Consider the following 24798-nt stretch of genomic DNA (forward strand, 5'->3'; position numbering starts at 1 on the left):
AGTGATATTAGAAAATAGAGAAACGCCCTTCTGATGGGGAATCTGGCTTGCAGAGTTAAAAAGCTGAATTTGGAATTTGTCTCCTCGCTGATTACAGCTCTAAATATTTTTCAAGCCTGGCTGAGGTTTCAAGTTTAATAGTATGAGTCATTTGTATTCTTAGACCTTTACTTATTGTCATTGCACTGTCTGGTAAAACTCAGATTGATGATTGTTACCCTAGAGAGACCCGAGAGTGGAGGAGCAAATGGGGCTGCAGTCCTCAGCTAGAGGCACTGGCAGGGCCTGCAGTAATGGTGAGCCTGCAGATTGATGGGGATACTTCCAACAGGTCTTGTTTTTATGTGGCTTTGTTTCATTTGGTCATGTTTTGTTTCTTCAGGCATATCCCAGGTCTGCCAGCCCAAGTCAGGCTCAAAAGAACAACACCAAGCACAAAGGGAATTGAGGTGCTGCTGTTTGGGCAGCAAAGTGTACTTGTCCCCACCTGATGAAGAATTCATCTGTGTTGTGTTGTCCTGTCCTGCTATGGTGATCCTGACAGGAAAGCTGGTGTACTTGGGGTGGCTTTGGTCACTGTCAGTGTAGTAGTCACTTGGGGACAGTGCTCTGCAGCCCGGCAAATGGGAAGGATCTGAACTACTTGGCTCCAGTTGGAGCTGTGCTCAGAGCAGTTTTCTCGGAGGTAACATGCCCTGATTGATGAAAGAAGTAATGCAGGTAGAAATGGGGCAGACTGGCGGGCTGGTTAGCAGGGAGAGGTGATGGGGTGGGAAAGCAGCACTGATGTGATGTGTGGTGTAGTGTGGGAAGGCTTGGCACCGCATGGGGCTGGAGCCTCGGATGGACCTCTCCTGCCACTGGACTGCAAAAGGGGTCTTGGCAAACAACTCCCTGGCACCAGCTCCAGTGATGAACTTAAACCTACAAATGTGCATGCCCTTAGGCTTTGGCTTGCTGTTGGCTGGGCTAAGAGCCTGGTCAAGTCTCTTTTTTTGGAAGAATTACTTTGTCACTGGTGCTTCCTGACAAATTTTCCCTTGTCACTGAGGACCTTCCATCCACATGAGCACAGGTAGGACAGTCCGTACCAGAACAACATGATGCTGCTATTCCCCAAAGCGTGATGGGAAAGATGTATTTTAGTTGACATCCACTAGGACGTTGGTGTTAATGGGGCAGGCTGATGCGCCTGCAGTGTCCTCCTGGGGCCATGAGACTGTCATGCTGAACTTAGGATTTATTGAAGAGAAGACAGCATGGAGAAGTAGCCTGAGCTACACCTGGCTCTGAACAGATCATTCACATAAAGATGTTAGGAATTAAGGTAAAGACATGTGTTATGTACTGTGGGGTGGTCATGGTCCTGAGTGCTAGAAGGATGGGACCTGTTGCCGAGGAAAAGTAAATCCCCAAGGCGGGCAGAAATGAGTAATGGATGCACAAAAGTTGGAAATGCTGTAATTTTTTCAGAAATGCAGAGGATGGGTGAGTAGAAGACAGTTTTTTGGCACACTGAGCTTCAAGGAGGCTTCCAGAATCTGGGAGGAAGACAGAATACATGGCCCACATAAAGTGAGTGTGAAGCACTGGTGAAAGCTAGAAGGGGAGTTGCAGACTGACATCAGCCAAGGACTTGACGTTGAGCCAAAACTCTCTGGAAAGGAAGAAGGTGGTGAACAGCAGAGACCAATGCAGAAGCAGCAAGCCCGAGGAAGGCAGACTGAGCAGCAGCACTTGTGCACAGCCATGGAGAGGCCAGAAGACCCCAGGGACACATAAATGCTGGCAAGAATCTGCTCTTCTCGAGAGGGTTAGGTCTGCAGGAAGGCTTGGTGGGATGTGCGGGTCTGCAGTGGTTCACCAGACACACCCTGTAGAGTACCAGTGCCCCAGTGCCACCAGGCAATCATGGATCCGGAGGGAGGATAGTCACTGAAGGCAAAACTGTGACTTGCAACGAAGTGGCTTGGAGCAGCGGAGCATGTGGGAAGGGATGTGATGGGAGGATCATCTCCAGGAGAGTACTGGGAGGAGAGGAACTACAACTGATGTGACATGGAGATTGGCAGGGAACATGAGACCTGACAAAGCCACTCATGGTGAACATGGAGGAGGAAATAGCAGAAGACTAACGGGAAAATCATGCCACGCTTTGAGAGCAGGCAGGTGGATGGGAACTTGGGCCTTGAAACAGCTGCCTGGCTGCATTAAAGCCATCTCAAGCTCAGGGAGAAGGTATTGCTTTAAAGCAGAGTTTCTTTTCATTTTCAACAGAGCTGAGCTTTTCCCCTGCTGACTCACTGAAGAAAGGCTGGCAAAAATGAGGCATGCTTCCAAAGAATATTATCTCTTTCTTCTCCTGGCCAGAAGCAAGGCTTGGAATGGTTTCCAGTAACTCCAGCCCTAATTCCCACAGCACGGGCTGACCTTGACCAGCAGGGCTTGAGCTAACGTGTGCACAGTTCTCCTAAGTCTGAAGCTGAGTGTGCACAGGGAAGCATCTGACACATGCAACAGCTCATAAACATTAGACTTAGAGCCTTTCTTATCCAGAAGTCACAGCTGGTTTCCTCTGTCATGTCCTTGGCTTCCTTTGTCATGTCCTCAGAGAGCTTAGGGCTGACATTTCAAGAAATTCCTTCCCAGAAAGACCTAAGACTCTGGATCCAATTACATCTTTGGTTGTATAAAACCTTGTAGTCCTGAACATCTTGCTGCTCTGCCCGGCCCATCAGCATTTCTAATACCAGCAGTCCCTGCCAGCTTGCCCTGCAGTAGATTTCTGCAATGCTACAGCAAGAGGCTTTGGTGGGGATGGGGCACAGCAGCATCTCCGTTAATGCTATGAGTCCAACTTAACATCGTCTGTGGCTCTAGCTTAAAAACTTATTGCTGCCAACAGTCACACTAATAGAGTTGTAGCTAGACAGTGGGTACTTGCCTGCCTTCTGCATTAGCTAATCCAGCCATCAGACGCCACGCTTCACTCCCTGTCTGAGTTCTTCCCTTTCTATTCCATCCCTTTCTGGCAGGGGTTTGGAAACAACAGTTCTGGCTGGACAGCCAAGAGAAGCCCTGGTTCTGGGAAATAAATATAAATGAAAAACAAAAATAGATTTTGTTCTCTCTCTGCTGGGCGCTTTTTGGTTCTCAAGGTTAGGGAAGCGGTATCAGTCCCAAGGTAGGAGAGTGTCTTAATTGTAAGTGTATGAAACCTCAACAGCAGCTTTATGTGAATCAAAACAGACAGGAGAAGTGTGGCAAGGATCTCCACTGCCCTCTGAGAGGCTTTAGCTGCTGACAGCTTTGTTTTAGCTGATGAGTGGGGAGGCATGGGATGGGGCGTGCATGTCTTTTAGCTGCCTAGCCTGAAAAAAACTTGCTCTGTGTGTGTCCTGTATGTCCCTGTACATACTGGGATGCTGATGGCACCCCTCTCCTGCAGTGGTCCACCCTGGTGTAGGCTGTCCAGGCAGTTTTGGGAGGCAGTGGGTACAGCTTTCTGTGGGAAGCAAAGTTGGGCTTAGCCAGGCACTTGAGGTATGCTGTCTCTGCAGAACTGACTTTGTGCCCACATGGCTCTAGTGTTTTGGCTCTGTCATCGTCCCCCTGAATGACAATGCAGGGCATGGTTGTCCCAGCTTTCCTCTGTCCCAAACACAAGCCCTGCTGTGCACCTGCTTCTTGAAGGGGCTGTGGGTGGAGCACACCCTGCTGCAAGCCTGTGCTCTGCTTGGGACTGGTGGCTGGCTCTGGCTCATGTGCAGGTTCAGTCCATTTTTGGGCCAACTCCTCAGTGCAAAAAGCAGAAATGCTTGTGCAGAGAGAGGGCAGTTTGCTTGTGGCTGTGATAGTTGTTATTTCTCACAGGCGTTTTCAGTTTTTAATGAGGCCTTCAGAAGGTGTGGGAGTGTGTGCAGCTCCTGAGTGCCTGTAACCAAGCGATTCTTTGGCAATATTTCCAGGCTAAGGCTACATGCAAAAAATGCCCTTTGGGTTTAATTGTCCTCTCTGGGAGTAAGCTGTGCTGGATACACCTCAGGACAAAGAGCCCCTTGCCTTAATTCTCACTGCGGTGCTGCTGCACCCATTAACAGCAAGACCTCTTGGCTGCCCCACCGTGCCTTTCAGCACCAATTTTTATTCTTCCTGCTGTGATGGGAGATGTCTCTGCAGCACATGGCGATGCTTTCTGACCTGACAGTGGGTTTTGGCCAAACGGCACCTTGTGTTCCCCAAGGTGCTTCTCCTCCTTGAAGGAGAAGGGAAGCAGAGGGTTGTTGTTGGTGGGACGTGTTACAGAAGTCATGGTAGCTGCAGCTCCTAATGACCCCTGCAAACCCTGAGCCTGGGCCAGTGATGGGGTTTGAGGAGAGAGTTGGAGGTTTGGGTTTTTGGGCAGGTGCAGGACAGTGTGAGCATGGAAATCCCTGTGCACCTCTCTGGAGAGCTGGCTGGCATGGCAGACGCCGAGCTAGGAGGGAGGGCATCTCCCATGTGTCAAGAGTGCTTCTGCAACGCGTGCTAGGGAAAATGGGTGCACACATCTGTGCCCCTTCTACCTGCAGTGCCATGCCAGCTGCTGGAGATGGGAGTTAATTTGTGCAAAAGCCCCTGTGGGGTTCTCGATTAGAGCAAGTTACGTCACTGATGTTGGGGCAGGTTGTGGGTAAGTTCTGCCCTGAAGCACAGTGCTCCTGTATTATTCATGGGCCTTCATGAATTAGCAATGGGCAGGGAAGGCTGCTGTCTGTTACTTACAGAGCCGCCCTTAAGTGCTAGGACAGTGGCTCTCCCCGGCAGCCTTGTTCCGAGAGGATATTTGCAACGGGGCAGAATTTCTCCCCTGTTGCCTCTGAGCTCCCCTGGGTCCGAGGGTACAACTCCAGTTACCTGACCTGCCATTAGCTGAGCCCATGGCCCTTACCCATGTGCCATCTCACATCCTGCTGGTAGCAGTGACCCTGGGAGAATCCCAAGGAGAACATGGATTCATGACCATGCTGAAGAGGACGCAAAGCCTGCGTGAGGCACTGGAAGTAACTCGTCATAGTGTGCAGGGAATGCCTCGTCATTCAAATCCCACCAAATCACTGCACTAAGCTGCTCTGCTCTGTTAAATTTAGTGCTTTGGCCTTTGAGTCACTTGTCTGAGCCTTGTACCTGTCTTGCAAATGTTTAGGTGCTTTTGACAGGAAAGGAATGAACCAGGGAAAAGCCATAGAGTGAAGTCTAACTCAGTGTTTGTTCTAAGAAAAAAGAAAAAAAGTCAGAAAGCATCTTGTACTGTGAGGATATGCAAAGTGGCATCATCAGGGTTCAGGTTTAACACCCCTGGGTGCTACCAGAAGATCGCTTCTCCTCCTCCTCCTCTTGCAGTACTGTACGGATGAAAGAGCGGCTGTGCATGTTTGCAAGGTTGTTTCCAAATCCTATTAGTCAGTGGAATTAATTTTGTAAAAGCCTGCATGAATTTTGCAATAATATGTGGAACGGACCAGAAAAACAGCTTCCCACTGTATGACAGGGGGCTCTAGCTGTTGCGTGAAGCAATGGTTTGGCCTTTGGAGATGCCCTTCTGCTTCGGCGTGACTGAGCTCACCTTTTGCAGCCCCGGCACTTCTGGTCCCTACTTTCTTTTTATCATGGTTATGTGGGGAGATATTTTGTTTGTTCAGGCTGTATCTCCTGTTATGCTCAAGTTCTCATTGCAAACCATGTTCGTAACTCAGTCTGTCCTGGCTGAGCACTGGGCTCTCATCCCTGCTAGGACCTGCCCTCCTTGCATCACCACAGAAAGCTGCAGGGCTTTAAAAATGTAAATTAAATGGTTAATAGGTTGGAAAATCAATTATAATAAACATTCCTGGTATATAAACTGTATGTAACTGTTTTAAAAGAAGTACATTAAAGGCAGTGTTTTTTTTTCCATTTCTCCTAGCCAGGTCAGCAGGGTCTCAGTGCAGGGCTGCTTGATTTGATTAAAATGCATAATACCCTGCGCATTAGCTTGTGCCCTGGGTCACCAGGAGGCTGTGTTTGTACAAGGTACTCAGGAGAAGAGCTGCCAGCTTCACTGAGTGCTTGTGAGGGCTGGAGGTGTGCTTCGCCCATCAGGGTTTTGGACACCCACTGAAGTGGGGTTTGATAACATGAATCAATACTTTAGGATAGTGGGGAGCTGCCGGCTTCTTTGCTGTGGGATGAATGTTTTGGGTGTCCGAACAGCACTGCTGTGGGACCCAGCTGCAGATGTGCAGATCTTGTGGTGAAAGACATTGTGTGTATCCATGTGCTGCCCTGGGAGATGTAAAACCTTGTGTGCGTGCATGAAGGAGACTGTGTGAATGCATGGATGTGTAACTCTGGTCTCTTTGGAGTCAGGAGAGATGCAGGCAACGTGTGCCAGAAGACCCCAGGCAAATAGTGTGGAGGAAGTTCTCCCCTAGCTCTAAAGGGCCCCTTGCACCTGCATGGTGGCCGTCCTCCTCAGGGAGCTCGGAGCCAGGCGGTGGCCCTGCTTGTCCTTCCCCACCCCACCATCCTTTCTCACGCTCTCTCTGCCTGTAGGAGACTAGAGAGGAACCTTTTTAACTGCAGCTGTGACATCCGCTGGATCCAGCTCTGGCAGGAGAAGGGCGAGGCGAACCTGCAGTACCAGGAGCTCTACTGCATGAATATGGATGCTGCCATCATCCCTTTGCAGGAGATGAACATCACCCAGTGCGGTAAGGCACAGCCCGCACTGGGGTCCCGGGGCTGGGTGCAGGGGAGGGCAGGAGGGTGCAAGGAGGAAGCCCTGTCCTGTCTGGCACCTCTGATTCAACCATTTGCTTGGGGAACCTGATGTAGTAGAATCCCACCATGTGATCAAGTACAAGACAATTGAAGATGATTAGGGTAGCTTGTGGGTTAAAAATAGAATATCTGTGTAAGTGTGGGGCTGGTAGCTGTATGAGTGAAGGTATCAGGTGATTTGGGGCATTTCCTTCACTATAATGCTGTTGCTTGACAAAGTGTGTGCGAAGAGTCTGTGTGATGTCTTGAAAAAGGATATGTTTCATGTTGCTCTTCTTCCGTCTAACAAATCCTAGAAACAGTATGTTGTTAAAAGGTGCTGTCACCTTATCTTTCATAATTACTCTTAGGAAATGCACATCTGTGTTCATTTTCTTCTGTTTTATTTTTTCAATTGAAAGCCCATGTCTGTAGGGAAGAGGTAGGAGTGACTTTATATCTCTTTCTGTTTCCTGCTGATTTTTAAAAGGGTCCAGTGGCCCCAGGAGCAACATGAGGCATATTCAACATTTATCCCTTTTTCCTTCACCTTGTCCGTGCATCAGCTGCCTGTTTGGTGTCAGTTTTTGCTCTGCTATTGCCATTACTGGAAAGCATCCTTGCAGAGTAAGGAGAAGGAGGTGTACCTTCAACAGAACAATTACACTGTCTGTAAACAAGCAGCTGTCAAACTCACGGGCTGAAAAAAGGAGGAAAACCAGAGGGGATTTTTTTGTGATGAATGTTCTCTGTTCTAGGAACTTGCGTTTCTTTCTTGCAGCAGTAGTAGACAAACAGCATACACATTTGGCTTTCTATGATTTTTAAATTTTTTTTTCAAGTTCACGATGTTCCTTTATTAAGCTCTGGAAACTGGCCAAAGTGTGCCTGCATATGGATGAACTAAAAAGATTTGAGAGTGCTGTTATTTCCTCCCCGCATGGGAAGAATAATCTGCAAGGATTAAAGGGAAAAAAACCAATCCTTAGGGATCAGGGACAGTAGGAGAAGGTGACTCCATCAAAGGTGGCATTAGACTTGAAGTGACAGCAGGGTGCCGATTGGGGAACACAAATATGCTGGTGTGCAGGGTGAGCACCTCCTCTGACCCCACAGTCTGCTGGAAGGGAAAGAATCTGTCACGCTGATCTGCTTTCCTCCAGAGGAGATTTTTTCTGCTCAAGTATTAACATGACTCGAGGGATGTTGTGACAACACCCCATTTGTCTTTGTCCTTCGGTGCTGAGGGCTGGCATGGCTTGGTGTGGCCATGTTTGATACCAGCTCAACCAAGCGAGACCATACATGTCCCTCCCATCTCCCTCTCTGCTGATTCCTGACATCTATACAAGCTTGCCAGGCCTTGGTCACTGCCTCCTTTCTTCTGACATCCCCTCAATCAGTGTGATGTTGCTTCCCTCCTGGCGTCACTCCCTGATGGCAATGAAAGCATGTGTATCCCCATCCATGGCTTTGGGTCAGAACGACGGCTGCTGCTGTCCTACAGTGGTGTGTGACTGATGGTCGGTTCCACCCTGCCCTGCCTACCCAATTTACCTCTACGAAGGGCCCAGAAAGCCTCCTCCACGCAAGAAGACTGTTTGCCCTTCTTCTTGCAACCAGCACTGTCTTGTTTTGTGTTGAAAGGATATTTGACACCCGTGGTGGCGAGTAAGGAAGTGGTGTAAATCAGAGCCACCATAAATCAGTGAATACCTCTGCTACCACTGAGGAAGAACAAGGGCACCGTTTATTAGGAGAGCTGCTTTTAATATGAGGACACATCCTTGGTCATCTTCTCTTGATTGTTCTAAATTAGAGGCACAGTCTTCTTGCCTGCAGTGCTGGGCTTTCTCTTCTTTGTCCCTGGAGGTGGGAATGCTTTGGATCCTCTCCCAGCACATGCAGTTTTCCCATCCCGAGTGACTGCCCTCAAAAGCAGCTTCTGTGGGAGTAGAAGAGGTGGAGAAAGGGGTTTTTGTGAAGGGAAGGGCAGCCAGAACTGGACACCAACTCTTGGATTTGAGTGTGATGGGAGGGTCTGTTCAGCTGGCACATCTCAGGTGTTCATATTTTCCCTCGTCTCCAAGCCTCATCTTTCCCTTGGTAGGGCAAGGCCATACTGTTGCCTCCTGCTACTTATCCCAGGGTGCTGGAGGCTGATTTTGGGAAACAGCTTGGCATGATCAGAGTCTACTCGTGTGCACCCAGCAGCTGGCTGTAGCAAATGCTGCTCAGCACCTGAGCGCTTTGGTGTCTGGCTCTCCTAGACCTCCCTGAGATCAGTGTGAGCCATGTGAACCTGACAGTACGGGAAGGTGAGAACGCCGTCATCACCTGCAATGGCTCTGGCTCGCCGCTGCCCGACGTTGACTGGATGGTGGCTGATCTCCACTCCATCAACACGCACCAGGTAGGGGCTGCAAGACCTCAGTGGTGTCTCTGCCCAATGTGGTAAGGGCAAAACACCTACCAGGGGTTCCCTCAATCTGTGCAGGCAGGACAGAGGGTCAGGTGTATGGTGGCGACTGCTATGAGAAATGTGAAAGGGCTGTATCCAAAAGAAATTCGAGGTCATACAGTATCCAAGTGAGAACCTGGCAATGACCTGAAGGTAACAAAATCTTTCTTCTGTATGGCTGGGAAGTAGAGATGAGATAGATTCATATCTCAGAGCTCCCTAATTGAATTAACTTGTGTCTCCTCTAATGAAACCACCTGTTTACAGAGGTGTTTGCAATAGCTGTAGCTGAAATGGGCAGCTATCGAGATTTTGTAGAGGCAAGTCATATTTATCAGTGCCACAATGCTGCAGCTCTCATCCCAGTAGATATTCTTATAGGAAACAATTCCCTTCACCCAGATCCTAGTTGTCTTGGATTTTTGAGACCTTCTTGCATCTTGTGGAAACTGGGATCCTCAGCTACTGGGGGCAGGAGCAGGGATGAGAGAAGCCAATGGACACTTACTTCTGTCTGTATTTCTCTCTGGGATTTTTAGACCAACCTCAACTGGACCAATGTTCATGCCATCAATTTGACCTTGGTGAATGTCACCAGTGAGGACAACGGGTTCCTGCTGACCTGCATTGCTGAGAACGTGGTGGGGATGAGCAATGCCAGTGTGCTGCTCACCGTCTACTGTAAGTAGCAGAGGAGAGACCTTAACTGTAAGGAGGCTGGAGGGCTGCCCTTGGAACTGTGTGAATGCATGGCCACTTGCTGCCTGTGGCTTACTGGTTTTGTGGGTGAGGATTAGGAGCTGAGCACAGCGAGGAGGAGGAGGAAACTTGCATGGCTCTCTCTTAAGGGTCAGTATTTTTGCTTTCCTGCTGCTTCCATTAATGCAGAAATGAGCACTAGAGAAGGGGAGGTGCAGCAGTGCCACACTGACATCCCTCCACTCATTGCTTGGAAGATCCAGCAGAGTAAGGAAAAGCCTCAGAAGGGCTAAAACTCTGTTTACAAACACAGAGTTTCTCGCCGTGATGCCACATGAGAGGTGAAATGTCATTCTTGCTAAAGCCAGTGTAAATCTTGCCTCTGATTTCAGGGCTGCTAGTGCTTCCTCCCAGATCTGTTCCTACAAAGTTAAACTGCAAACGCCGTGTAAACACACACATGTCAAATTTCAACTGTTCACTTTTAGATACAAGTAGCTAAACTTTCTCTGTTCTTTCTAATATAACTTAACACAAACCTGACCTTAAGAGGAAGTTTACACAGCTTTGTGCTCTCAAGCAGCTGAGATTTACTATATGTTGCTGTGTCTGTAATATTTGACCTAGTCTGCAAATCTGTTGCCCACCCCCGACTCTGCCAGGTAGAGCGGAGACCCACGCAGGATTCTGGCTAGTCTTGGTGAACCCGTGCATTTTGTACGTCCAGCGCAGTGCAGGAGCCACTGTAAAGACATGGGGTCACAAGGGATTGGGAAGAGGGGAGTAGATGCTTTACTACTTTCATCTTTCTTCCAATAAGTACTATGGATGGATTGAGGAATGGAGATAATTAAAGTCTGTGTCGGCTCTGGGGTGACTGGTCAGCACGGAGGTGTTTTTTGCACTGTGTTTTAGCATCTTTTCTTCCACACCTTAAAACAGCACCATGCCTATTTCTACCCGTGTAATCCTCTAAGCTGCTGACAGTTTCTGCTACCCCTGCTCTTGTTGCCCAGACCCATCACTTGGGTTGTAATTTCATGCTGAAACGATCTGGGTTTGTGCATGTAGGTGGCTGCCTGTTTTGAATTCTCCTAGGAAGATGTGAACAAGCCACATGCAGATCTAGGCTTGTGAGTGAAAGAAGGTGGCTGGGACACCGTTGTGTGGTTCAGGGTAGCTGGGTGCTGGTGGGAGAATTTTGCTCAGTTCCAACCAGCTCTGTACCCTTTTGTTTTTTCTATAATCTTCACTGCCTGAAAAATTCACTGTCTTTTTTCCAAAAGATGGGCCAATGTTGGTGCATTGTTTTTGTTCCTTGTAGATGCCCCATGGACTGTCTTTGCAGCTGGACGGTACCAGGAAAAGGAGAGTTTTAGGGAAGATCCACATCTTTGTGTGTCCTTTGCACAAAAGTCTGTTCTTCTAGTTCAGACCTTGTCAGCTTTGGGGTTTGGGACCTTACGTGTAGGCGTTGTACATGGGATTTCAGAAGTGCTGGCACAGCAACATTTGAATTCTTGGGATGTCCTCGGGAGGGGGAAAAGACAATGCATATGCAATAAATTGCGGTGGAGTCTCTGCTTTTCTTTTCCCTCTCCCACTCAACTTCCTTTAATTAAAACACCCCTGGAAGGTGTTCAGAGGGTGAGAACTCCTTTGGGATATTCAGGTAATCGAAATCCCCAAGGACAAGCAGTCACTGAGGGATGTTTACTTCCACATCTTTGCAATCCAAAATTGCTCAGTGTGGCTGAAGACCCCCCAAAGGGCACCTTGCACATGTGTAGTGTAGCAGTGCTATGTCACAGTGTCCTCCTTAATGGGGACAGGCAGCCTCCCTCTGATCCCTTGAGGGAAGGAGAGCAGCAGTCAGTGTGTAGACCAGGCAACTCCAAGCTAAATTGTTTCTGGACTGGTGAAAGGATCATCCCTGTTGTTAATTTGTACCCCTTGGTCACAAGCTCGAGATAACTGTCTATGGTTCAGATCCTCGTTCTGGGGAGCGTGGCATGGTTCTTGTGACTTAGCGCTGCTGCTTTGCAGACATCCATGGGAAGAACAGCAGGAACAATGGATTTTGGAGGTTGCATTTTCAATAATCTTGATTTCCATGGTGCACAGAGACATCATATGGGTGGAGGTGTGCTGTGAGCCTGCCATGTTTCTCTTTGCTAGATCCGCCTCGCATCCTAACCCTGGAGGAGCCAGTGCTACACCTGGAGCACTGCATTGCATTTGCAGTGCATGGGAATCCAGCTCCCACCCTTCACTGGCTGCACAATGGGCAGGTCCTCCGGGAGACAGAGATCATCCACATGGAGTTTTATCAACAAGGGGAAGTGTCTGAGGGTTGCCTGCTCTTCAACAAACCCACTCACTACAACAATGGCAACTACACGATTGTGGCCACCAACCAGCTGGGCTCAGCCAACCAAACCATCAAAGGACACTTCCTTGAAAAGCCCTTTCCAGGTAGGTTATTCAGTTAATCTCATTAGGGTTGCTTGCAATCCTAAGGTCTTACTATGGTCCCACCAGTAATCCTTGCACCTAGACAAGGCTTTGACAACCCACCTTGGGCTTTGTCTGAATAATGGGTTGGAAGAGGTGACCTCTGGAGGCCCCTTCTGACCAGCATGATTCTCCTACTAAAGCGTGCTTTGGTGTTGTAACAACTAACACAGGGAGAGAAACTAACTGGTTTAGATATTTTTGTTGCGTTATATATTCTGCAATGTTTTGGGTTTTTTAAATATCCTTAGGGATTTCAGTGGGAATAGAGTGTAGTGTGGCCAATTATTTTTGGATCTCCTCTGGGGACCCCCAAAGACGTTGCCTAATTTTTTAAAAGAAAATATTCTTCTATGTGATTGCTAGTTATAAAGTAAAGAAAGGGAAACCCTTGAAAGTGGTGTAGCTCTTCCCTTTCTATCTTCTAGCTTGCATTTGTGAAATGATTATAGCTGGATGCAACAGCGTTGGGATTGTTTCCTTTCTAAATATGACATGTGCAATTCCAGGATGATGGGTCTACAAAAGATGCGATGGCTCAATTAGTCGCATTGCATCAGTTTGCTGTGATTTCTTATCTGATGGTTTGACATTCCCCATTGTAATCCCTAGCGATTCAGGGCTTAACTGCAAAAAAAAGCATTTGAGGACATGACAATCCAGCTCTGGGGAGTGCAGTGGAGACTTTTGTGGTGATCTGTCTCCTCTGTAGGAGCATGGAGAGTCTTGGTCTGCTCTCTGTCATTGTAACACCATGCTGGCTATCATGGAGTTAAGATCTGTGCATGCTGCTGCCTTCAGGAATGATGCCATGAGAATGTGGCAGCTCTAAATTGGCCTCTGCAGCCCAAGAAAATCCAGCAAAATAGGGCGTTTGCTAAATATAGAAAAATACCAATGGTACTCTCATTTATTATTTATATCACACCATATATGTACACAGAGTTTTCCTGCAGGTCAAATATCATAAATGCAACCCCAGATCTCTGCCTTGAAGATCTGACAATTGAACAAATGAGCTGATATGGATGGGAGTGGAAAATTTATATTCTGATTTCAACGATGATGCCCTGTTTGGCTATCTGACCTATATATGTTTCCTGCTGTCGGGGCAGAAGAGCAGCTTATCAAATGTAGGTGGGTGTGGAGAGGCACAGGTTTGCACTCTCAGCTCTGTCAGGTCCCACCTTTTGGGACACAATTTCCCCATCTGTGAAATGGGGACAGCTCTTAAAGTAGGTGCTGGACCTCCAGAAAAGGAGGCAGATCTGCTATTCCAGAGAGCTGATTTAGGAAATGGATCTGAGCTGTGCTGTGACATGGGAAGGCACGTTGATGTTTGAGAAGCTGCTTGTGTCAAAGGCTCTGGGAGAATCCGTTTGTGTGAAATACACGTAAAATATTGCCCTTGTGAATGCATCTTCACCCACGTCTTGCAGGTGCTGTTGGTGCAGAGTACTTACAGACCCTGAACCATCTCTCAGCAGGACCAGACCCATTTCTTTTATTTTTTCTGATCCAATGTCCCAAGCTGTTCCTCATCCTGGCAGACCCTGTCAGCCCAATGCAGGTTGTAATTTACTTTCCTTGAAGTTCATTGCTCTGTCCACTGCCACAGCTGACATTAACCCTCAATGCAGCTGACGTTTATAATTTTCTATTTGAAGGCAGGTTCCCTCAGAAAATGCCACAAATTGAAGGTTCCCCAGTGTGGTTTATTCAAGACACTTCTTGCCTATAGCTATTCACGCTTGCAAGACTTGCTATCGCTACCCAGGATGAGATTGTTAGTCTTGACTAATGAAAGTGTAGTGCTTGGAAAGCTTCCTATCAGCATAGAAAAGGACCTGTGATCATGTTGCTTTAGAAACCCCTGGTCTGCAATCTCTTGTTGGTACAGTGCCAGCTTGTGCTTCCCAGACTGAGAGGAGAAAGGTGCTATTAGAAGCTGGATGGGAGTTGGGAGATGTGCCCCTTGCTATATCCTACATCTCTGTGATGTTGTGGCTCTAGGAAGTAGGGCAGTGGCTCCCAGGACAAGATTTGTGTCATCATCTGATACAAATCTCATTGCATGTTGTCATTGGCATCTCTACCATAGACTATCATCTGCTTATTAAATGCACAAAGGTTAATGTACCTATCTCCCTGCCGTGATGAGTGTTCAGTTCTTTGGGAACTTCTCACAGAAGTCTACTTGGCTGACATTTCTTGGCTGTGTTTTGTGCTTCGAAAAAAAGGGTTTAATGGGAAAATTTTTTGTGGGTTTCTGTTGAATTTGCTTAGTCCAGCAGAGAAAAATGGAAAGAGGAAAATGTAGAAGCAGCAAGAGCTTTACGACTAGACCCTGTCTGCATTAATAGGAAAAAGTCTCCAGAAGAAATATTTCTTCCTTTTTTAAATTTTCCTTTGCTGGAAAAAGCCAAAGAGAGTTACTCTTCTGCTTGACTTGAAACAAAAATATTTTTTCAGGTTTTTTCCCCCCTGGTTTGGAAAGCTGCATCTGTCTCTTGGGAGTTGTTTTACGCTTCTCTTCCAGACCTCACCCATACTTCAGCATAAATGTCTCAGTGTCCTTCCAGGAGCCCTCTGCCAGCAAAGCTGTGTAAACTCCAGTTAATATTGGGCTCAGTTTCTTACATGGGCGAGTGAATTGAAAACTGACGTTGTTCTCATGCTATGTAAACTGAGTGTCACCGAGAGCTTTATACCTCATCGTCTGGGGTCTCAGCTGCCTTTTGGAGCTGAAGAAGCTTTGCTGAATAGACTCGAGCAGTCAAGTGGCTGACAGCAGGCACTGGTGCAGCTATCTTGGGCAAGAGGCAGCCCTGGGACAGCTACAGCCTCCATGGCCATTTCAGGTGTTATTAGCTTTCATGAGTGGCTTAGTGAGCTATTCAGGGAGCCCAGAGGAGGTCTCTAACCCCCTGTCCCAAGGTGGACTGTCCTTCTGGGAGCTGGTCCTTGTCCATATAGGACTTTCTCCCTGGGCAAAGTTTCCTTGTCTTCCCTCCACTTCCATCCTGCTGAGCCTGTGTGTCTGTTGAGCTTTGTTCACCTGGTAAAAGCAGGGTTGTTTTAAGACTATTCAAAAGTCTCCACACAGAGTGCTGCTAACTGTTCTCTCTTTTGGCAGTAGCATCCCTCCCCTCCTGTTTCAACTCCACGCCATTACCCCTGTGCTCTCCGTCCTGACATGTCCTGCTGGTACGCGTGCAGCGATTTCCAGTTACATTTGCCCATACGGGACAAAATATAAAATGTTTTGGTTTCCTGGGCTCTTTGGGGTGGTGGAGTGTGCATGAGGCAGGTTGGGAATGAGATTGCTCTCCCTTTGCTATGCTACTAACTGTGTTGCTTCTCTCTTTGTCCTTTCCACAGAGAGTACGGACAACTTTGTCTCAAGTAAGTGTCTCCTTGCCCTTTGCACACTATGGGTGTCTTGTTTTTGTGGTTTCCCCCTGCCCCTCTGTGACTTACATCTTCCTGGAGGAAGAATCAGGAAGCCAAAAGCAGGTTGGTGGAGGCTGCGTAGGGCCCTGGTGTCCCCATGCATAAGCAAGATGACTGGGGAGGTTTTGATCAGCTGGACAATCTCTAGAGCCCAGGAGATGCTCATTTCCCTTTAGTATTGTCCTGAAGAAGGTCCTGTATTGGAAATGACAGTCTTAGAGGTCTTAAATGGCAGGGCTGGAGATAAATATCACCAAAACTCTAACCAGTTGGTTGTGGTGTAGCGGAAGGGGTCTTAAACAGATGCAGGCTGGCCAGTCCCCAAAGCAGTTGTCTGTCATGGCCCATTTACAACATGCTTTCTAGTGCCGACTGGGATGAGAAGCAGGACTCAACTTCAGTAGTGTTGCCTCAACAGATTCTTTTTTTCCTCCCCCTCTCAAAAAAAAAAAAAAATCCAAGTAACTGTTTCTTTGAAAGAAGTTCTGCTGGAGTCCGTCTCGTGTTTTAACCCTACTTAGCCCAGTAGATTTCTGAAAACTCCAGGAGATGGTTCAGCGGTGGAGGTCACCCACCCTAGGACACCAGGCACCCAAATGTTTCTCATCTGTAAGGTTAGAGTGACATCAGCATTGTCCTGGTCTGTGTTTTCTCTGCTGATGTGCACAGGGAAATCTCTGAAGGTTGATTTTGGTGCCTTCTGAAATAGAAAGCTGCAGCTCTGGTAGGGGTGCACTGGATCTCCTTAGCTCAGGCACTGCCATTAAGGATGTGCTGATGCCTTGGGAGTCCCATAGCAGCCACACTGAACCTTCTGTTTTTGGTGTTTTGGTTTCAGTCGGTGATTATGAAGTGAGTCCCACCCCACCAATCACTGTGACCCACAAACCAGAGGAGGACACTTTTGGGGTGAGTCCTGTCCTCTGCTCAGTAGAACTGTTTTGCATGCATTTCTTGTTATTGATGATTTGGTATTTACATTCCTGTGCTGTTTTGAGAAGTTTGCAAGGAAAATCTCTTCCTTTATCACTCAAGGCAACAATCAGAAGGATTTTGTGGCTTGTGTTAGACAAATAAAATACTGACACGAACCATCTGATCCTCTTGGGTCTGCAGTGTGGAACCAGGGAGCTCTTTGAAAATAAGCCATCCTGTGAAGTTGCTGCTGGCAGGGTCAGAAATTCTCACTCTAAAAGAGTAGCACCCAGAGAACAAATAAACAAACAAACAGACAATTGTGTGTTTCATACTATTATTGAGCAGTTAAGTTTACCCCTGTGAGGGACTTAGATTTAGCTTGGTTCAATTTTGTCAATGCCAGTTTGCCCTCTCTCCTGCTCTGCAGGACATGCCAAAAATGAAAAAGGAAAGAAAACCTGCAGCTTACCAGATCTCAGCATTGTCTTTTTTTTCTGCAGAATCCAGGTAGAAAAGAAAAAAAATTGTGTATAAGTATTGGGGAAAAAAAAATCAAGTGTTACACAATTGCTCTAATTCTGTGGAAGTTTTAAGATCTTGAAACCCACCAGGTGTCGACAGAATGAACAAAACTCTATCCACCTTGGTTTCATTTGTCATCCAAATGAATACCTCCTATAACTGAAGTCAAAGCTTTGAACAGTGAGACTGGAGTAATAATGTGCACTGATTATTAGATATAAAGCACAGACAAGAAGCTGGGAGATGAAAATAGAGTGTGGTAAAATAAAAATTTTAAAATATCGTAGCTAATGTATCAAGGGCAGGGAAAAGGATTGCAAAATGAAATTACTTTTTTCTTGGTTAAATGATGTATTTTCTGTTACGGCAGAATACAGCTTTGTAAAAGGAAGCGAAGTCTAAATGCATGACAAGACCCTATACAGGAGAATAATTGGACAAATGCCAAAGAAATTGTTGTTTACGTCAATGCAATAAAAGTATCTCGAGCAAAGACTTGAAGAAATAAATATTCATAAATATTAAAACAAGCCTGGAACTGCAAACCCTTTAGGGCAAGGAGGTTTCCTTTCCTCTGCTTGTACACTGATACAGTGAAACTACAGTTCCAGTGAAGGACTTTGGACACTGCTGTAGTATAAATACTACTAAAAATTACAATGAATAGGGATCCATTAGAGGCTTTAGGAAAACCAAAGGGGTTTTTTTGGGAAAAAAACCAGTTCTACTTAATTTCTTCTCTTTTCTTTTTGTGGTGTACTATTTTCCCTCATTCTTTGTCCTGAGGGATGTTTGAATGGAGACAGAGTTGCTCCTTCTAAAGAACTTTCTGCTGCTCCTGTGTGTTCCCAGCTCAGGTTAGAATAGCTTTAGTGCTGTGACATAATGGCATTGTGGTGGTATCACAAATGGAGGCTCATGATGCCGTGCAATAGAGAGCCTAGACATTGGAGTAGACATCCTCCTTCCCTTCCTTCCCTGCTGATGTATGGAGTGAGAGGCTGGGGAGAACTAGTGCCAGAACCACATCGCTGATAGGGAGTTCCCAGTCCTCCTAATCCTCAATGCTGCCAAGATGTACTAGAGCCGTTTGGTTTTGCTCGTGTTTTCCTCCACAGCTGATATCCACGGGGCTGCAGCAGATGTTATGAGCCTACAGAAAGGTTAACTGGGCACAGACGTGCTGTATTTCTAGACTGCTAAATTCCTCTGTCTTGACTCTAAGGCTTTTTCCTTTCAGGTTTCCATAGCGGTTGGGCTGGCAGCATTTGCTTGTGTCCTCTTGGTCGTCCTCTTTGTTATGATCAACAAGTACGGCCGGCGGTCCAAGTTTGGGATGAAAGGTACGTGCAGTCGCTTTTCTCTAGCAGGAGGCACCTTCCAGGATTGCCCAGCTCTTATAGCACACGTGGAAAGGTGTTGTGGTTTTATTCCTACTTTGTCAGTATTGGTGCAAAACCTTCTAAAGAGAATGCTGTCCAACCCTCTTCTGTTTGTTGAGAGAGTAACAGAGATATACAGTCTGGTGGTTCTCACCTGTATGTGCTTCTGCTTGGCAGAAGTATGCATGTGTTTTCCTTATCAGTACATGATTACATCTAAAGGTTGCTCAGAAGAGCTTTGAGCCTTTTCCCTGCAGCCATGCGTTGAGGGAGTTGTACTCAGGAGAGCTTGGGTGAAATCCTTTTTGTGGACCTGATGACACATGGCTTTCCCCTTGTGTTTCACTGGGTGTAGAGCACAGGGTGTGAAGGGGGAGCAGAAGGATACAAAACTAGTTTGGGTTCTGTCAGAAAGGCAGGTGTGCCCATTCTGTGCCTGTCTGTGAATGGGGACCAAAATGCTGCTGTAAATATGTAAGGTCTATGCTGGGAAAACAATTGCTGACCTGTTCTCCAGCGATGTGGAAGGCCTCTTTCTGTTGCCTCTCTGTTGGGAAGATTCCTCCTCTGCATCACGAATAATCACTTTAGGAGCACTGTTTCAAGTGTCCTTGATAGTGATTGGAAAGTGAGAAGGCCTCTGATGTCTGCCAGGCAGAACTGGTCTCTCTGTCCTACCAACCCCAGCACCGTGATGTGACAGAGCTGATACCAGAAGAAAGCAGATGACTCTGTGCCATCTGCTTTTTGTGACTCTGCTGGTATCTCCAGTTGGACAGCGTTGGTGGTGCCCAGTGAAGGCTGGAGGAAGAGCCTTCACATGACAAAGTAGTTCCCAGCCTAATTGGTGGCTCATACATGATTTGAAGCCAGACTTTGACAACCATGAACTTCTTCCAAGGCTTCTGAGTCGCAGCCTGCTTCCTGGCCTTGTTGGGGTCTGTGTTGCAGGGCAGGTTGATAGGTTTGGGAATGTTTCTTGTGCTTGCCTAGGGCTTTGTTTGTGTTATGAAGACATTTCTTGAGTGGGTCCAGATGGGATTCTGGCTGGAGTATCCCCTGTGCATCCTACGGAGATGGAAGACAGGACATTTAATTAAATAGCAAATCTTCTACACCAACTTAGCAATATTTAGTCCATATGTCCAATGATAAGAACCATCTGGTAGGGTGTACTGACTGGTGGGTGGAGTAGAGGAATGGAAGACACGGTTCCTGGGATCAATTCCCAGCTCTTCTACTGACTCACTTCGTGTCCGTAGGCAATTAGCTGTCTTAACCTCTGTCTATGCTTTAATTTCCCCATCTGTAAAATTGGGAAGATATTATGTGCCTGCTGGAGGAATTTGTCAGAACACTTTGGAAGTGCTTGGGCATTTATTGCTGATGGGGCTTAGAGATACAAATATAAAAAGGAGAAGCAACTTCTAACCCTAATGGAAGAATCAAAGGCGAGTGAACATTATGTAAGTAACCAGTCTTGGTAAACAGGTGTGTATGCGTGTTCAGAGGTGTTTGTAGAGGTGTGTTAGTGGATATTCTGCATTCCCAGAAATGAGAGGGGTGCTGTGATGGGCCCTTATGCGTGCAGTCTTTGGGAGACAAAAACATTTAGCCAGAAAAGCCTGCTTTCTTCCCTGTCATGCTGTATTTCTTCCAGTTCTGATATGAAAACACAACCCTGCAAAGTTTCTGAAAGTTTCATTGATGACATTGCTTGGTGACATGAAGTTGACAGAAATTATATACATCTTTGAAATGAGGGTGATAGGTCTTTAATGAATCACGAGTGTCATGGGCAGCACCATGGGCAGCCAACTCATACCTTTAAGCTCTGCTCCCTGTTGGAGACTGCAGATCCTCCTGCCCTGTGGACAGTCTTCCTAGCACATGGCCTTGCCTGCTCCGAGTCTCCTGCTTTTCCCCAGCGTCTGTTCTGCCTATAGTTTTCTTTGTTTAGCCGTAGTGCCATTGTCAACTCCCATGCTACCAGACTGCATCTTTAGCCTGTATCTCGCTCTTCGTATTGGGCTTACTACCAAACCTCCCCACTTTTTTACCCACAACACAAAGGCAACACTTCCATTCATCTGCAGTGGCTGGGATGCTTGGTGGTACCCTGGCTATGGCCTGCCCTGCCAGCTGTAGCTGATTTATTTCTCACCCCAACAAGATATGTCACAGTCCCCTCCATGCATTCCAAAATGCAGTTTCTAAAGTATTCTTCCTTGCTTGGCAGGTCCATGAGTCCAGAGCCTTGTTCTCTCATTAGCTTGCTTTGGGGTCTCAGCCGAGCTGTTGCAGATGGCAATGACACATTGAAGCTTGAGTTTGTGCTTGGTGTCTCTTTCCCCAGTGTCTCCCCTTTCACTCCACTGATGGATTGCTGTTCTTTTCCGTCTCCCCAGAGGTTTCCTGCTTATGAGGTGATGTCCTTGTCCAAATCATCAAATCGCTTTACTGAGTGGCCCCACGCTGCTCTTCCAGGGACTCATGTACAGGTCCTACCTTATTCTGACACCCTGTACAGGATGGTGCAGCTGGCAAATATCCTTTAGCTGGCACTTTCCTTTGATGCCCTCATTATCAGTTAAGTCTTGGGCAGGAGCCATCCTGTGTGGCACCCAGCATGTTATCATTTACTAAGAAAAAAAATGCAAACCCTGAGTCTTTTTGGGAAAGTGCATCATTCCCTGAATCAGGAGCTGTTTGTTGCCAGCTGATATGTTGCCACTTGTTGTTGAAATCCCAGCTTGGCAGGCCTGCAGGAGCAGGTTTTTCCTGTTGTTTTTGTCACGGATGCAGAACATTGCGTGCTCATGTTGGGCTCTTTACCCAAAGCACCTCGTGAGTCTCTCTGAGCACATCTTTTTCCTTCTGTGTCTCGTAGTGTTAAGCAGATGGTTTATCTCCGAGAGACAGAGAGGTGGACTTCGACTGACAAGGTTGGATGTCATGTTGGGCTGGAAAGTCCCCCTGGGCAACCTACTGAATTGCCCACCAGTCTTAAAAGTGGACTAATGGCCTGCAAAGTGTCCAACATCCCAGCTGCCTTTGCTGAAAAGAAAGTCTTGGGACACATGGCTGGGGGAGGACTATGAGATGGTGATGTGTCCACATTTGTCCTCTTCTGGCTGATAGCACACCCTTGGAGCATTGCATGAGAGTCCTGGCAGAGCCACCGCTCTGGTTACGACCCAGCTACTGATACAGCCAGCAGCCAAGTGGTGGAAAAGCCTGTGCTGCCAAGCGTGCCGTTGACGGGCTGCACCAGTGGCATCAACAAAAGCTCCTTGTGAAGGGGACTCTAACACGCTGTGCTCCCGGCTCCTTGGCGCCCCTCCACTGAGCTCGTGCAGGCTGGCTCTGCGCCATCCCCCTCGCCTTTCACTGCTCCCTCCAGAGAGGGCATTCATTAGCAGGGGATGGTGGAGGTCAGATCCCCTTACTGGCCGCCTGTCGACTTTGGCTCCTGTAGCTGGGGGGAGGTAGGGGTGGTTTGAAGCAGCTGGGGGATCACCGGAGCTGGGGTGGTGGAGGCAGCAGGAAAATGGCAAACAAAGAGGCGTTTTGTGAAACGTGGCGTTACATGGGCAACACGGAGGCAGCGGAGGGGAAACCACTGGGAAAAGTGAATTCAAAATCTGAGAAGCATTGAAGTCGCAGATATGGGCTGCAATCATTTGGTGAAGGGCAGTGTATCTAGAGGGGGATCTGAGATGCTTTTGCAAGCCTTGTGGGAAGAAGAACGGGATCTAGCAGAGCAAGGAATGGGGAGTCGGGGCACTTCGGTGTATTGCCGTGTCCCACGGGAGTGGGTTTTACAGATGGGATAGAGCACATGGGAGTAATGAGACCGGTATCCCACGCTCAGTTGTTGCTTGCTACATCTCCAGGCTTGGGGTCCTGCATTCCCTGACTGCCCGCCGGAGGTGGAGGGTTTTACACCTCATCTTCTGGGGTCAGGCTTGTCACCGCAAGCCTCGTAAACCCGTGTCTTCCCATCAAAGTTTAATCCCAGCAGATGACAGGAAATGAAATTTCTTAATATAATAAAAAAGCCACATGCAAGTCCCGGGACTAACAAAAATGAAATTTCATAAAACAATAATAATGGCACAGAAAAGTCCTGGGACTAACAAAATGTTCGGATGGCACAGCAATGAAGGCCGCGTAAATGCTTAGGTTGATTGACCTATATTTCCTCCTTTTGCTTGTTTTCTATTACATTTGTAAATGCCTAGAGGTAAAGAACGTGTGCTCATGCGTGTTTTTGTGATGTATTCCTGGTGCTGCACAACTTTAAAAAAAAATTTTAAAAAATTGAGTGTGCAGGGATAGTGGGAGAAAGACACTAGAGAAAATCCAGAGACAAGAGCACCTGCCATGTTGCTGAGATGAACTATTTTCCAGGCTCTGAGATTAAAAACCACTTGCATTCTCCAAACGAGGTTTTCTTCCTCGAGTGGAGACAGTGCCAGCTAATGGTTCAGACTTGGTTACAGTTGGCAAAGAGTCAATTGGTTTTTAATCTGATTTCCTAAAGAAATAAGGCGTGTGATCATGCTGCCTCTCTGCGCACGTGCAAGCATGTGTGTACAGCTCTGCCTGCCTGATTTTTCCCTTTCTCTGCTGCAGCTTTTGGCTCTGCTGACCAGTTCCACTCAGAGGAGAGGGAGAAGGACTTAGAAGTGCCTTTACAGGCATAATGGGAACAGGGGGGCTAAACAGAGGATGACAACTCAGGTGATGCCCCACTGATGGAAATACCTTGAGCCTTTCTGGGCTTCGGAGAATCCGCATGGAAGCTCAGCCTTGGACACAAAAACAAAACACAGGGAATCAGGCTTTCACAGGGTCTGCTGTGACGGGCGGTGTGTACATCTGTACACGAGCATATACATATTTTCTTTCTGAGTAGGCAGAAACAACAAGGAGATGGGGGAGAAAAGAAAGAACAGTAAATAAATACTGCCCACGCTTTCTGTAATGTTTGAGGAATCGCATCGCTATCAGTTCATTTGGTGTTTGTTCTAATAGCCCTGATCAAAGTGCTGGCACTGCTGATGTGGATGTGGATGTCAGAAGTACTTGCAGAGCTGTTCCATTGTAATTTAGCATTAGTTAATAGGTACTTAAAGTAAAGTGGTTGCCTATTTGATTATGATTGGGGGTTATTAACATTTTTTTCCATAAACAGATGGTAACTGTCCGCTGAGTCGATTGGAGAACAATTCCAGGGTTCTGATTCAAGAGGACCAGCTCCTGCAAAGATATCTCGGGTGCCTGGCTTTTTGCTTTTGTTGATTCGTTTTTTTGTTTATCTTTTTTTTTTTTCTTTCCTCCTTCATGTAATTATCTCTGCAGCTTTAAAGGGGAGGAAAAAAATATACAAGAGCTATGACCTACCTTTCAAATGAGGCTTAATTCTGACCCACGTTGCCTTGGCCATGTCTGGCTATAATCATGCACTTGTTGTTTTTCCCTGATTATTTATTTGCAGCTGTATAGGCATGAACAAACACTCTGCATCTTGGAGAGCCTGCATCTTAAGGGTTAGTTGCTCAGGAGAAATCTGTGATCAGGGCCCTTTCTTTTCATCCTCCTGGGAGCCTGCCGTGTAGCGGGAGCAGGAAGAAAGAGCAAAGTAGTATCAGCCAGCCTGGCACGGCTATGGGACAGAAACAGCCATATATTAAAAAGCACGGCTAACCATGGGGGTTCAGGGTTGTATGGTGAGCTATACTAATGGACTGGAAGTGGGGACTGGTTGCTGTTGCTTTCTTTGAACCTGGGTGTGCGAGGCACAGAGCCCAGCAGTGCCGAGGGGCTGAGACTCTGAAATGTGCAGACAGAGAGAGACCCTGTGGGGCCGTTGGAGGTCAGGGCTTTTCCTTGTTGGTATCCTTCTGTTTGTTTGAAAAGTCCCTCGATATACTTCTCGCACTTGATATTACTTGGTTTTATTTGCCTGCGAAGTGGATTGAAAGGGCGTGTGGTTTCAATGGGGCTTCTTTCTATAAATGCCTGTTTATACTCTGCTGAAATGCAAGCTCTCCTAGTTATTTA

General features: G+C 47.2%; 1 protein-coding gene across 3 annotated transcripts in view; it reads left to right on the forward strand.

Annotated features, from left to right (window-relative positions):
- NTRK3 (neurotrophic receptor tyrosine kinase 3) overlaps window positions 1-24798 on the forward strand; it is a 234413-nt gene that overhangs the window by 56425 nt on the left and 153190 nt on the right. For all 3 annotated transcript variants that reach the window (XM_075431339.1, XM_075431340.1, XM_075431341.1), the window contains exons 5-11: window positions 6574-6731; window positions 9051-9193; window positions 9781-9922; window positions 12119-12415; window positions 15836-15859; window positions 16746-16816; window positions 18588-18690. In XM_075431339.1, the coding sequence (XP_075287454.1) occupies window positions 6574-6731; window positions 9051-9193; window positions 9781-9922; window positions 12119-12415; window positions 15836-15859; window positions 16746-16816; window positions 18588-18690 (938 nt within the window). The remainder of the gene's footprint in view (window positions 1-6573; window positions 6732-9050; window positions 9194-9780; window positions 9923-12118; window positions 12416-15835; window positions 15860-16745; window positions 16817-18587; window positions 18691-24798) is intronic.

This window comes from Opisthocomus hoazin, chromosome 10 (genome assembly GCF_030867145.1).
Source record: "Opisthocomus hoazin isolate bOpiHoa1 chromosome 10, bOpiHoa1.hap1, whole genome shotgun sequence".
NCBI lineage: Eukaryota > Metazoa > Chordata > Aves > Opisthocomiformes > Opisthocomidae > Opisthocomus > Opisthocomus hoazin.